Source organism: Bombina bombina, chromosome 1, assembly GCF_027579735.1.
Source record: "Bombina bombina isolate aBomBom1 chromosome 1, aBomBom1.pri, whole genome shotgun sequence".
NCBI lineage: Eukaryota > Metazoa > Chordata > Amphibia > Anura > Bombinatoridae > Bombina > Bombina bombina.
Genome location: NC_069499.1, coordinates 718,808,908 through 718,821,407, shown reverse-complemented (window position 1 = coordinate 718,821,407; position 12,500 = coordinate 718,808,908). Strand labels below are relative to the sequence as shown.

Here is a 12,500-nt window from a genome sequence, read left to right as displayed (position 1 = left end):
AACCACTCTTATGCTTGAACATTTGAAAATGAATATAGTGGTATACTATTAGCTGTACCCTACCGCACACTCTTACCCTGTGTAAAACTATCCCTACAGTTTGGGGAATACCATATCATTTTGATTCTTTTGCATGTTTGCAATGACTGCTCCATAAGGGGCAACTTAGCCGGATTGAATCTAACTAACGCCTAATAATTATATCAATCACAGAACCTTGTTGTGCCCTCCTATACTTACCTGTCAAGTGTGCAATAATGTTATAAAAACATTACTTATGATACGAGTACCTCTCATGTTCCTTGGAGATTATTATAACATTGTATGTCTGGTGTAATCTTAGCAAATAAAAGTACTTTACTTGTTAGTGCTTCCGGTTTTGTAGTGACAGACGAGCCTAACATATAGGCACTCATTTTACTAGCTGAAGTGTTATACAGCAATTGTAGTGGAGTTTCACAGAGTCAGTGGTACATATGTGGTATATACACAAATAATACTTATATAAGTTTACCCTGATACTTAACACTCAACACTACCTTTTCACTGTGTAAGCCAAATTGAGGTTACTGTAATACATTAAACCACTCTTATGCTTGGAGATTTCACAATGAATATTTTAGAATAATGTTTGCAGCACCTTACCGCACACTTCTACCCAGTGCCTAACTACGTTATCCTATATAACTAGTAACAATACTATCACCCCTACATCCTGGGGAATTTCATATAGCTGTGCTGTTTTGAATATTTGCACTGACAGTCTTATACAAGGGGCTACTCAGCCAGCTTGACTTTAATGAACGCTCACAAATTATATAAGTCATTGGAAACGTTCTGTGCCCTCTTATATCCCTTTGTCTAGTGCTTAGGATTGTCACCTTACTCCACACATGATAAGAGTACAATGTGGAACTAACAATACCCTTCCAACCCCGGGAACATACCTCCTATCCTCCTTCTCATTCCAGCAGTGATAATTACAGTACCTGTGGTCCATTATACCACCAGTCTGGGACTGAGGCCACTTCCTCCGAACATATAGTCAAGCCATTATTTAAGTTATACAGGGAGGTACAACACTGTGTTTTTATAATCCTATTTTTTTCTTTTTTATGTTTATTATAAATAAAAGTTACGTTTTAACCCCGTCCATCCGGAGTCAGTTATTAGACCTCCTCCACTAGTAACATAGTAAAGATTACAATTGAGTGTTGTTGAGTGCTATGTATGTACATACTTTCCAGTCACCCACTGTTTTTTTGTGCGGTTAGTCTTTCCTTGTGTACAGCACCTGCCTTACATTATTTCTAGATATAGTCAATTATACTGTAATACTGGACTAACCATTAATAAAGGTTGTAGGCTACAACACTATTAGTGCCATCGTTTATTCTGTTTTTCTTCCATGTGTGTGTTTATATGTGTCTTTTTTTAATTATTATTATTATTATAGATTGTTTACTTTATTCCCCCTTTTTAAAGTCTTGGAGAAAAGGAGGGGAAAAAGGGGGACCAAAAAAACCAAAAGTAAGATTATGGCTTTTGCCTACCAAAATTTTAGAGGATCAAAAATGAACCATTTCAAATATTATGTAAAGAGGAAGAAAGAACAGTACTTATTCCTTATTAGATATGTGTATATATTAATATACAGTCTCATTTTCTCTAATAGTGTTAACTGAAATTCTGAATTTACTTAATGGGACACTGAACCCAAATTTTTTATTTTGTGATTCAGATAGAGCATTCAATTTTAAGCAACTTTCTAATTTACTCCTATTATCATATTTTCTTAATTCTCTTGGTATCTTTATTTGAAATGCAAAAAGTTGTACGTTTAGATGCCGGCCCATTTTTGGTGAACAACCTGGGTTGTTCTTGCTGATTGGTGGATAAATTCATTCACCAATGAACAAGTGCTTTCCAAGGTTCTGAACCAAACAAATAGCTTAGATGCCTTCTTTTTCAAATAAAGATAGCAAGAGAACAAAGAAAATTGATAATAGGAGTAAATTAGAAAGTTGCTTAAAATTGCATGCTCTATCTGAATCGTGAAAGAAAAAATTTGGGGTCAGTGTCCCTTTAAGTTCACCTTGTTATTGTGAGTATTAAGTTAGATCATATTACTTGAGCCTCCAAATATAAAGCAGTATATTTAACATTCACGTATCTGTGTATTGCTTGGCATCTACCACCACATTTATTCGCTTATATATCCAGTTACAGTAATAGTGTCCCCTATTTGCAGTTGACCTAGAGAGACAAAAGTAACTAGATAGATCAATCCATTACTATTAAGTGGAGTAGATAATCAATCTACCATGTTCTTGTAAGAATAGGGTTAGATCTATATCGATGTAGTCAGATGTCTACTTAGAGAATATCATATCCATTATCAGGCTTCTCTTGCCCTTAGTATGAGTGCCTCTATTCCATTACTGTCTCTGTCCTTATTGGTCTCTGTTGTAGACAGGTCCTAGGTGTCATAGATGTAGCCAGAGTTGGTTAATTAAATAGTCTTATAAACCTCCTACCCATAATGGGTCCTGGTAGTAATGAGTATCAGATCACTGCAGTTTATATCGCATAAAAATGCGTTAGCAATGTCCTTGGTATAGGAACTTTTTTAAGCAGGTTCGGCAGTCAGATATTATGTTTGTATAGTATGTTTCAAGTGCTCTTGCCGTTTAGTAATTCTAGGAGCCTTACTGTTACTTAGTGGAGGCTATTGGTGTAAACTCTCTGCAGGGAAACTCGCACTACTTTTATGTTTGATTCCTTTTTATTTTATTTTTTTAGACAGCTTAATTGAAAGTCAATGTCATATATCAGCCTTCTAGGCGTATTATGCCTTCTAAGTTATCTCCATTAATGTCATGGCTGTAGTAGGTAATAATAGACATGGGATTTATCTGTAAGGGCTGAACAGGGTCATGAAGGCAACAAAGGTGGTTGATTACATGTATATTGCGTCAGTCCAAGATGCTGGAAAATATTAGCGACCTGTTTTAGTGGATGAGACTTAAGGCAATTAATACGTAGCCAAATAATAGCGATATAGCCACTCTACATAGCGCACATAAGCTCACTATAGCACAAGTCTTATCCAATCACAATGTACACATAAACATCAAATGAAAGAGTGAACAGGTGCCTGATTGTCTAAACTAACTGCCAGCTCTACTGGTATCGGCATGTAAGTTTAGAATCCTGGCATATAGAGCAGCAGTTTTTCTTAGTGAGTGCTTCAGCAACTAAGCACGTATCCGCCTTGCAGACCTCTGAGACGCTATAGGATAGCATCCTGTATCCAGGCCAGCATATTATTGTGGCCAATGGAGTCGGTGTTTTGCGATGTTGGGCTAGCGCTTGCAATGAAGAGCCTGATGCTGCAGGCAGTCTGCAACCTGCATGCTCCGCCCCTTCCTGAACTCTCCTGTGTCCCTTTTTTAATTGCTACCATATGAGTAAGGAACTTGATTAAATAGTTTAAAATGATAGCAAACTAGTTTATACTCTTCTGTTACTTAAAAGGGCATAAAACCCCACATTTTTCTTTCATTATTAATATAGAACATAGCATTTTAACCCCTTGAGTGCCAACGATGGCTTTGACCCGTCGCAGAGTTTCACACTCTGGTGCTAACGACGGCTCAGAGCCATCGCTAGCACTCTCCCACCTTGAGGGAGATCTGGGGCTCCCACCCGCTCCTACCCCGGCGGTCGGTCTTGCATAGTGACAGGCGTCGCCGGGGCTTCACGTTTTGCGCAGTGACGTCACTGTGCATCTTTATTAAAAATTTACCATACAAAGTATAGGGAAAGGGGGCATTCTGCTTAGACGCCTGTATCTCAGACATTTAAGCAGCTACAGACACACAAGACCCACTGTTGGAAAGGTAATTGCCTAAACTTTCCAACGGTGTAAGTCTTGGGGATCTGTAAAAAAAAAAAAAAAAACAGAAGTTAAAAAAAAAAGAAAATTAAACCACTTTTGAATTTTCTTCCTGTGGTTTTTTTTTGTTATCCTGTTAAAAAGCAGGAAGGTAAGCTCAGTACTATATGGCAGCAGATGTGCACCAATGTTATACATTAGCAAGAGCACTAGATGGCAGCACTATTTCTTGTATTTAGTGCTCCAGACACGTGCACGCTACCTATCTTGATATCTCTTTAACAAAGAATAACATGAGAATGAAGCAAATTTGATAATAGAAGTAAATTGTAAACTTTTTGAAATTGTATTCTCTATCTGAATCATGAAAAGAAAATTGTGTTTCATGTTTTTTTAGCTCCCCTAATATTTTCAGTCATTGCTTTCTCTTGTTGGCAAATCATTTTCTACTTTTTTTTCTTAATTTCTACAGCCAATGTTGTACATGTTTATTAGCCATTTTGCATTCCTGGAAAAAAAACATCATCATCATTTTTTTTTAGCCATTTTATTTTGTGTTTAACAGTTAAATGCTATGGCCAACCGAGCAGCAGGGAAAGGCTACGAGAATGAAGATCATTATCCTAAAATTCGCTTCCAGTTTATTGGCATTGAGAACATTCATGTGATGCGAAACAGCCTGCAGAAGCTTCTGGAGGGTAAATTGTGCTCTTGCATTTTTAAAGTGTTTTCAAATCACTTGGCAAATTACAAGCAGTGTGTGTGTGTGTAAGTAAAGTATATGTGACACATGCATATGTTTATATAAACAAACTACCAGTTTAAGTTACATCATACTTTTTTTTTTTTTAAGTGATTAGTAAATAAAATCTTAAGCAAACTAGGTCAGTATTGTGTAGATATGTGTGTGTATATATAATGTGTGTGTGTGTATGTATATGTGTGTGTGTGTGTGTATATATATATATATATATATATATATATATATATATATATATAAATAAAATGTGTATATGTGTGTTTATATATATATATATATGTGTGTATATGTGTCTGTGTAATATATATATATATATATATATATATATATATATATATATATATATGTGTGTATATGTGTGTGTGTAATATATATATATATTTCTTTCATGTAATTAGCAAGAGTCCATGAGCTAGTGACGTATGGGATATACATTCCTACCAGGAGGGGCAAAGTTTCCCAAACCTCAAAATGCCTATAAATACGCCCCTCACCACACCCACAAATCAGTTTTACAAACTTTGCCTCCTATGGAGGTGGTGAAGTAAGTTTGTGCTAGATTCTACGTTGATATGCGCTCCGCAACAGGTTGGAGCCCGGTTTTCCTCTCAGCGTGCAGTGAATGTCAGAGGGATGTGAGGAGAGTATTGCCTATTTGAATTCAATGATCTCCTTCTACGGGGTCTATTTCATAGGTTCTCTGTTATCGGTCGTAGAGATTCATCTCTTACCTCCCTTTTCAGATCGACGATATACTCTTATTTATATACCATTACCTCTGCTGATTTTCGTTTCAGTACTGGTTTGGCTTTCTACAACATGTAGATGAGTGTCCTGGGGTAAGTCTTATTTTCTGTGACACTCTAAGCTATGGTTGGGCACTTTTTTATAAAGTTCTAAATATATGTATTCAAACATTTATTTGCCTTGACTCAGGATGTTCAACATTCCTTATTTCAGACAGTCAGTTTCATATTTGGGATAATGCAAATGAATAAATCAATTTTTTTCTTACCTTAAAATTTGACTTTTTCCCTGTGGGCTGTTAGGCTCGCGGGGGCTGAAAATGCTTCATTTTATTGCGTCATTCTTGGCGCTGACTTTTTTGGCGCAAATTTTTTTTTTTTTTCCTTCAGTTTCCGGCGTCATACGTGTCGCCGGAAGTTGCGTCATTTTTTGACGTTCTTTTGCGCCAAAAGTGTCGGCGTTCCGGATGTGGCGTCATTTTTGGCGCCAAAAGCATTTAGGCGCCAAATAATGTGGGCGTCATTTTTGGCGCTAAAAAAATATGGGCGTCACTATTGTCTCCACATTATTTAAGTCTCATTATTTATTGCTTCTAGTTGCTAGAAGCTTGTTCACTGGCATTTTTTCCCATTCCTGAAACTGTCATTTAAGGAATTTGATCAATTTTGCTTTATATGTTGTTTTTTCTATTACATATTGCAAGATGTCCCACGTTGAAACTGAGTCAGAAGATACTTCTGGAAAGTCGCTGCCTGGTGCTGGAGCTACCAAAGCTAAGTGTATCTGCTGTAAACTTATGGTATCTGTTCCTCCAGCTGTTGTTTGTACTGTTTGTCATGACAAACTTGTTAATGCAGATAATATTTCCTTTAGTACTGTTACATTACCTGTTGCTGTTCCGTCAACATCTAATACTCAGAGTGTTCCTGATAACATAAGAGATTTTGTTTCTAAATCCATTAAGAAGGCTATGTCTGTTATTCCTCCTTCTAGTAAACGTAAAAAGTCTTTTAAAACTTCTCATTTTTCAGATGAATTTTTAAATGAACATCATCATTCTGATTCTGATAATGGTTCTTCTGGTTCAGAGGATTCTGTCTCAGAGGTTGATGCTGATAAATCTTCATATTTATTTAAAATGGAATTTATTTGTTCTTTACTTAAAGAAGTCCTAATTGCATTAGAAATTGAGGATTCTGGTCCTCTTGATACTAAATCTAAACGTTTAGATAAGGTTTTTAAATCTCCTGTAGTTATTCCAGAAGTTTTTCCTGTCCCTAGTGCTATTTCTGAAGTAATTTCCAGGGAATGGAATAATTTGGGTAATTCATTTACTCTTTCTAAACGTTTTAAGCAATTATATCCTGTGCCATCTGACAGATTAGAATTTTGGGACAAAATCCCTAAGGTTGATGGGGCTGTCTCTACTCTTCCTAAGCGTACTACTATTCCTACGGCAGATGGTACTTCCTTTAAGGATCCTTTAGATAGGAAAATTGAATCCTTTCTAAGAAAAGCTTACTTGTGTTCAGGTAATCTTCTTAGACCTGCTATATCTTTAGCGGATGTTGCTGCAGCTTCAACTTTTTGGTTAGAAGCTTTAGCGCAACAAGTAACAGATCACAATTCTCATAGCATTATTATTCTTCTTCAACATGCTAATAATTTTATTTGTGATGCCATCTTTGATATCATTAGAGTTGATGTCAGGTATATGTCTCTAGCTATTTTAGCTAGAAGAGCTTTATGGCTTAAAACTTGGAATGCTGATATGTCTTCTAAGTCTACTCTGCTTTCCCTTTCTTTCCAGGGTAATAAATTGTTTGGTTCTCAGTTGGATTCTATTATCTCAACTGTTACTGGAGGGAAAGGAACTTTTTACCACAGGATAAAAAATCTAAAGGTAAATTTAGGTCTAATAATCGTTTTCGTTCCTTTCGTCACAACAAGGAACAAAAACCTGATCCTTCATCCTCAGGAGCGGTATCAGTTTGGAAACCATCTCCAGTCTGGAATAAATCAAAGCCTTTTAGAAAATCAAAGCCAGCTCCTAAGTCCACATGAAGGTGCGGCCCTCATTCCAGCTCAGCTGGTAGGGGGCAGATTACGTTTTTTCAAAGAAATTTGGATCAATTCCGTTCACAATCTTTGGATTCAGAACATTGTTTCAGAAGGGTACAGAATTGGCTTCAAGATAAGGCCTCCTGCAAAGAGATTTTTTCTTTCCCGTGTCCCAGTAAACCCAGCGAAGGCTCAAGCATTTCTGAAATGTGTTTCAGATCTAGAGTTGGCTGGAGTAATTATGCCAGTTCCAGTTCTGGAACAGGGGCTGGGGTTTTATTCAAATCTCTTCATTGTACCAAAGAAGGAGAATTCCTTCAGACCAGTTCTGGATCTAAAAATATTGAATCGTTATGTAAGGATACCAACATTCAAAATGGTAACTGTAAGGACTATCCTGCCTTTTGTTCAGCAAGGGCATTATATGTCTACAATAGATTTACAGGATGCATATCTGCATATTCCGATTCATCCAGATCACTATCAGTTTCTGAGATTCTCTTTCCTGGACAAGCATTACCAGTTTGTGTCTCTGCCGTTCGGCCTAGCTACAGCTCCAATAATTTTTACGAAGGTTCTCGGTGCCCTTCTGTCTGTAATCAGAGAACAGGGTATTGTGGTATTTCCTTATTTGGACGATATCTTGGTACTTGCTCAGTCTTCACATTTAGCAGAATCTCAAACGAATCGACTTGTGTTGTTTCTTCAACATCATGGTTGGAGGATTAATTTACCAAAAAGTTCATTGATTCCTCAGACACAGGTAACCTTTTTAGGTTTCCAGATAGATTCAGTGTCCATGACTCTATCTTTGACAGACAAGAGACGTCTAAAATTGATATCAGCTTGTCGAAACCTTCAGTCACAATCGTTCCCTTCGGTAGCCTTATGCATGGAAATTCTAGGTCTTATGACTGCTGCATCGGACGCGATCCCCTTTGCTCGTTTTTCACATGCGGCCTCTTCAGCTCTGTATGCTGAACCAGTGGTGCAGGGATTACACAAAGATATCTCAATTAATATCTTTAAAACCGATTGTACGACACTCTCTGACGTGGTGGACAGATCACCATCGTTTAGTTCAGGGGGCTTCTTTTGTTCTTCCGACCTGGACTGTAATTTCAACAGATGCAAGTCTTACAGGTTGGGGAGCTGTGTGGGGGTCTCTGACAGCACAAGGGGGTTGGGAATCTCAGGAGGTGAGATTACCGATCAATATTTTGTAACTCCGTGCAATTTTCAGAGCTCTTCAGTCTTGGCCTCTTCTAAAGAGAGAATCGTTCATTTGTTTTCAGACAGACAATGTCACAACTGTGGCATACATCAATCATCAAGGAGGGACTCACAGTCCTCTGGCTATGAAAGAAGTATCTCGAATTCTGGTATGGGCGGAATCCAGCTCCTGTCTAGTTTCTGCGGTTCATATCCCAGGTATAGACAATTGGGAAGTGGATTATCTCAGTCGCCAAACGTTACATCCGGGCGAATGGTCTCTTCACCCAGAGGTATTTCTTCAGATTGTTCAAATGTGTGGTCCTCCAGAAATAGATCTGATGGCTTCTCATCTAAATAAGAAACTTCCCAGGTATCTGTCCAGATCCAGGGATCCTCAAGCGGAAGCAGTGGATGCGTTGTCACTTCCTTGGAAGTATCATCCTGCCTATATCTTTCTGCCTCTAGTTCTTCTTCCAAGAGTAATCTCCAAGATTCTGAAGGAATGCTCGTTTGTTCTGCTGGTGGCTCCAGCATGGCCTCACAGGTTTTGGTATGCGGATCTTGTCCGGATGGCCTCTTGCCAACCGTGGACTCTTCCGTTAAGACCAGACCTTCTGTCACAAGGTCCTTTTTTCCATCAGGATCTCAAATCCTTAAATTTAAAGGTATGGAGATTGAACGCTTGATTCTTAGTCAAAGAGGTTTCTCTGACTGTGATTAATACTATGTTACAGGCTCGTAAATCCGTATCTAGGGAGATATATTATAGAGTCTGGAAGACTTATATTTCTTGGTGTCTTTCTCATCATTTTTCCTGGCATTCTTTTAGAATTCCGAGAATTTTACAGTTTCTTCAGGATGGTTTGGATAAAGGTTTGTCTGCAAGTTCCTTGAAAGGACAAATCTCTGCTCTTTCTGTTCTTTTTCACAGAAAGATTGCTAATCTTCCTGATATTCATTTTTTTGTACAAGCTTTGGTTCGTATAAAACCTGTCATTAAGTCAATTTCTCCTCCTTGGAGTTTGAATTTGGTTCTGGGGGCTCTTCAAGCTCCTCCGTTTGAACCTATGCATTCGCTGGATATTAAATTACTTTCTTGGAAAGTTTTGTTCCTTTTGGCCATCTCTTCTGCCAGAAGAGTTTCTGAATTATCTGCTCTTTCTTGTGAGTCTCCTTTTCTGATTTTTCATCAGGATAAGGCGGTGTTGCGAACTTCTTTTAAATTTTTACCTAAGGTTGTGAATTCTAACATTAGTAGAGAAATTGTGGTTCCTTCATTATGTCCTAATCCTAAGAATTCTAAGGAGAAATCATTGCATTCTTTGGATGTAGTTAGAGCTTTGAAATATTATGTTGAAGCTACTAAGAATTTCCGAAAGACTTCTAGTCTATTTGTTATCTTTTCCGGTTCTAGGAAAGGTCAGAAGGCTTCTGCCATTTCTTTGTCATCTTGGTTGAAATCTTTAATTCATCATGCTTATGTCGAGTCGGGTAAAACTCTGCCTCAAAGGATTACAGCTCATTCTACTAGGTCAGTTTCTACTTCCTGGGCGTTTAGGAATGAAGCTTCGGTTGATCAGATTTGCAAAGCAGCAACTTGGTCTTCTTTGCATACTTTTACTAAATTCTACCATTTTGATGTGTTTTCTTCTTCTGAAGCAGTTTTTGGTAGAAAAGTACTTCAGGCAGCTGTTTCAGTTTGATTCTTCTGCTTATAATTTCAGGGTTTTTTTCATTATAAGATTTAAACTTTGTTTTGGGTGTGGATTATTTTCAGCGGAATTGGCTGTCTTTATTTTATCCCTCCCTCTCTAGTGACTCTTGCGTGGAAGATCCACATCTTGGGTAGTCATTATCCCATACGTCACTAGCTCATGGACTCTTGCTAATTACATGAAAGAAAACATAATTTATGTAAGAACTTACCTGATAAATTCATTTCTTTCATATTAGCAAGAGTCCATGAGGCCCACCCTTTTTTTGTGGTGGTTATGATTTTTTTTGTATAAAGCACAATTATTCCAATTCCTTATATTTATGCTTCACACTTTTTTCTTATCACCCCACTTCTTGGCTATTCGTTAAACTGATTTGTGGGTGTGGTGAGGGGTGTATTTATAGGCATTTTGAGGTTTGGGAAACTTTGCCCCTCCTGGTAGGAATGTATATCCCATACGTCACTAGCTCATGGACTCTTGCTAATATGAAAGAAATGAATTTATCAGGTAAGTTCTTACATAAATTATGTTTTATATATATATATATATATATATATATATATATATATATATATATATATATATATATATATATATATATATATATATATATATATATATATATAAGAGAGGGAGAATATAACTCAAGGCTTGTTTTTCCCACAGAAAACCCCTGGAATACATTATTTACAATGCAGCAAAGGATTCTGGGTTAGAGATGCAAATTAGGTTCACAATGACACACCTTTTTACTTCAGCCTGCTTTTCAGCAGATTCCCTTAACGCCAAGTATCACTGTTCACACAGCTTATAGACTTAGCTAGGGTTAAAGCAGTGATTCAAAACTATCCCAGGACAGACTGTTTCGTAGTTGTTGCTACTCATCAGCTGGGAGAAAGTTTTAATCACTGCTGGGTGAAGTTGATTCCTGGCAAATACAACAACATTTTAAATTAGGTGGAGGTAAAAAGTGAGTTTAAAATCATCCATCCACGCATAAAATAGAGAAAATAACTCATTGTGAACCTCATTAACAAATCTAGACAAGCCAGAAGGCTTGTTTTTCCCACAGAAAACCTCTGGAATACATTATTTACAATGCAGCAAATGATTCTGGGTAAGAGATGCAAATTAGGTTCACAATGACACACCTTTTTACTTCAGCCTGCTTTTCAGCAGATTCCCTTAATGCCAAGTATCACTGTTCACACAGCTTATAGACTTAGCTAGGGTTAAAGCAGTGATTCAAAACTATCCCAGGAAAGACTGTTTCGTAGTTGTTGCTACCCAGAATCCTTTGCTGCATTGTATGTATATGTATATATATATATATATATATATATATCACTACATCACAATATCAATAAGTTTATTTAATATGTCACTGATTAATGCACTGTCTTGAGTATATACTTCTCTTTAAGTGATAGTGACTTATATCTATATAGAGGAAAAATAGAGGAGACATGGTATACAGACATGAAGGGCACAGAGACTAACCCCACGAGCAGAATAATACAATGTACATAGCAAGACCCGTGGCTAGCAGGGACCACAAATCTGCTGCAAATATAGGATACAGAAGGAAGTAATGCTTTGTAACAAACATCTGGCCAAGATCACCTTATCGCTTGATAAACTCACCACTGCACTGCTATGCAAGTCTCCCCCTGACAACCCGACAGCCTCTGGCGCGGCACAACTCAGTGCGAGACCCGGAAGTCACTCCCAGAGTCGGAATAAATCACATGCGAGGCAACAGCCTATCGCAACGAAGCATTACCGTTTCCATAGGGATACCTACACAACAACACAGCACGCAGTGAAACAGGACAGTGTATAGAATCATAAACCCTACAAATACTAAGTGTGGTATACTGTCACATATAGGGCTATGTTCACAGAGCTCTAATCAAGATAGAGCATTAAATGTACTAAAAAAACACTAACATTGGTAACAGCCAAGTCTATATAGAACTAATGTGGGATGACAAATGTTACACAAAAACACGGTTAGATAGTACTAAAACAATATCTAGGCTTATAGTCTCATGGGCTAAACTCCTAGGAAAATAAGATTATCTGAGCACCTCCTAGACTA

At 37.5% G+C, this 12,500-nt stretch overlaps 1 protein-coding gene across 1 annotated transcript in view; it reads left to right on the top strand.

Moving 5' to 3' along the window:
- The window catches only part of MTMR8 (myotubularin related protein 8), a 257,972-nt gene that overhangs the window by 67,882 nt on the left and 177,590 nt on the right, over positions 1–12,500 (top strand). The window contains exon 7 of the mRNA XM_053699222.1: positions 4,464–4,596. Within this exon, the coding sequence (XP_053555197.1) occupies positions 4,464–4,596 (133 nt within the window). The remainder of the gene's footprint in view (positions 1–4,463; positions 4,597–12,500) is intronic.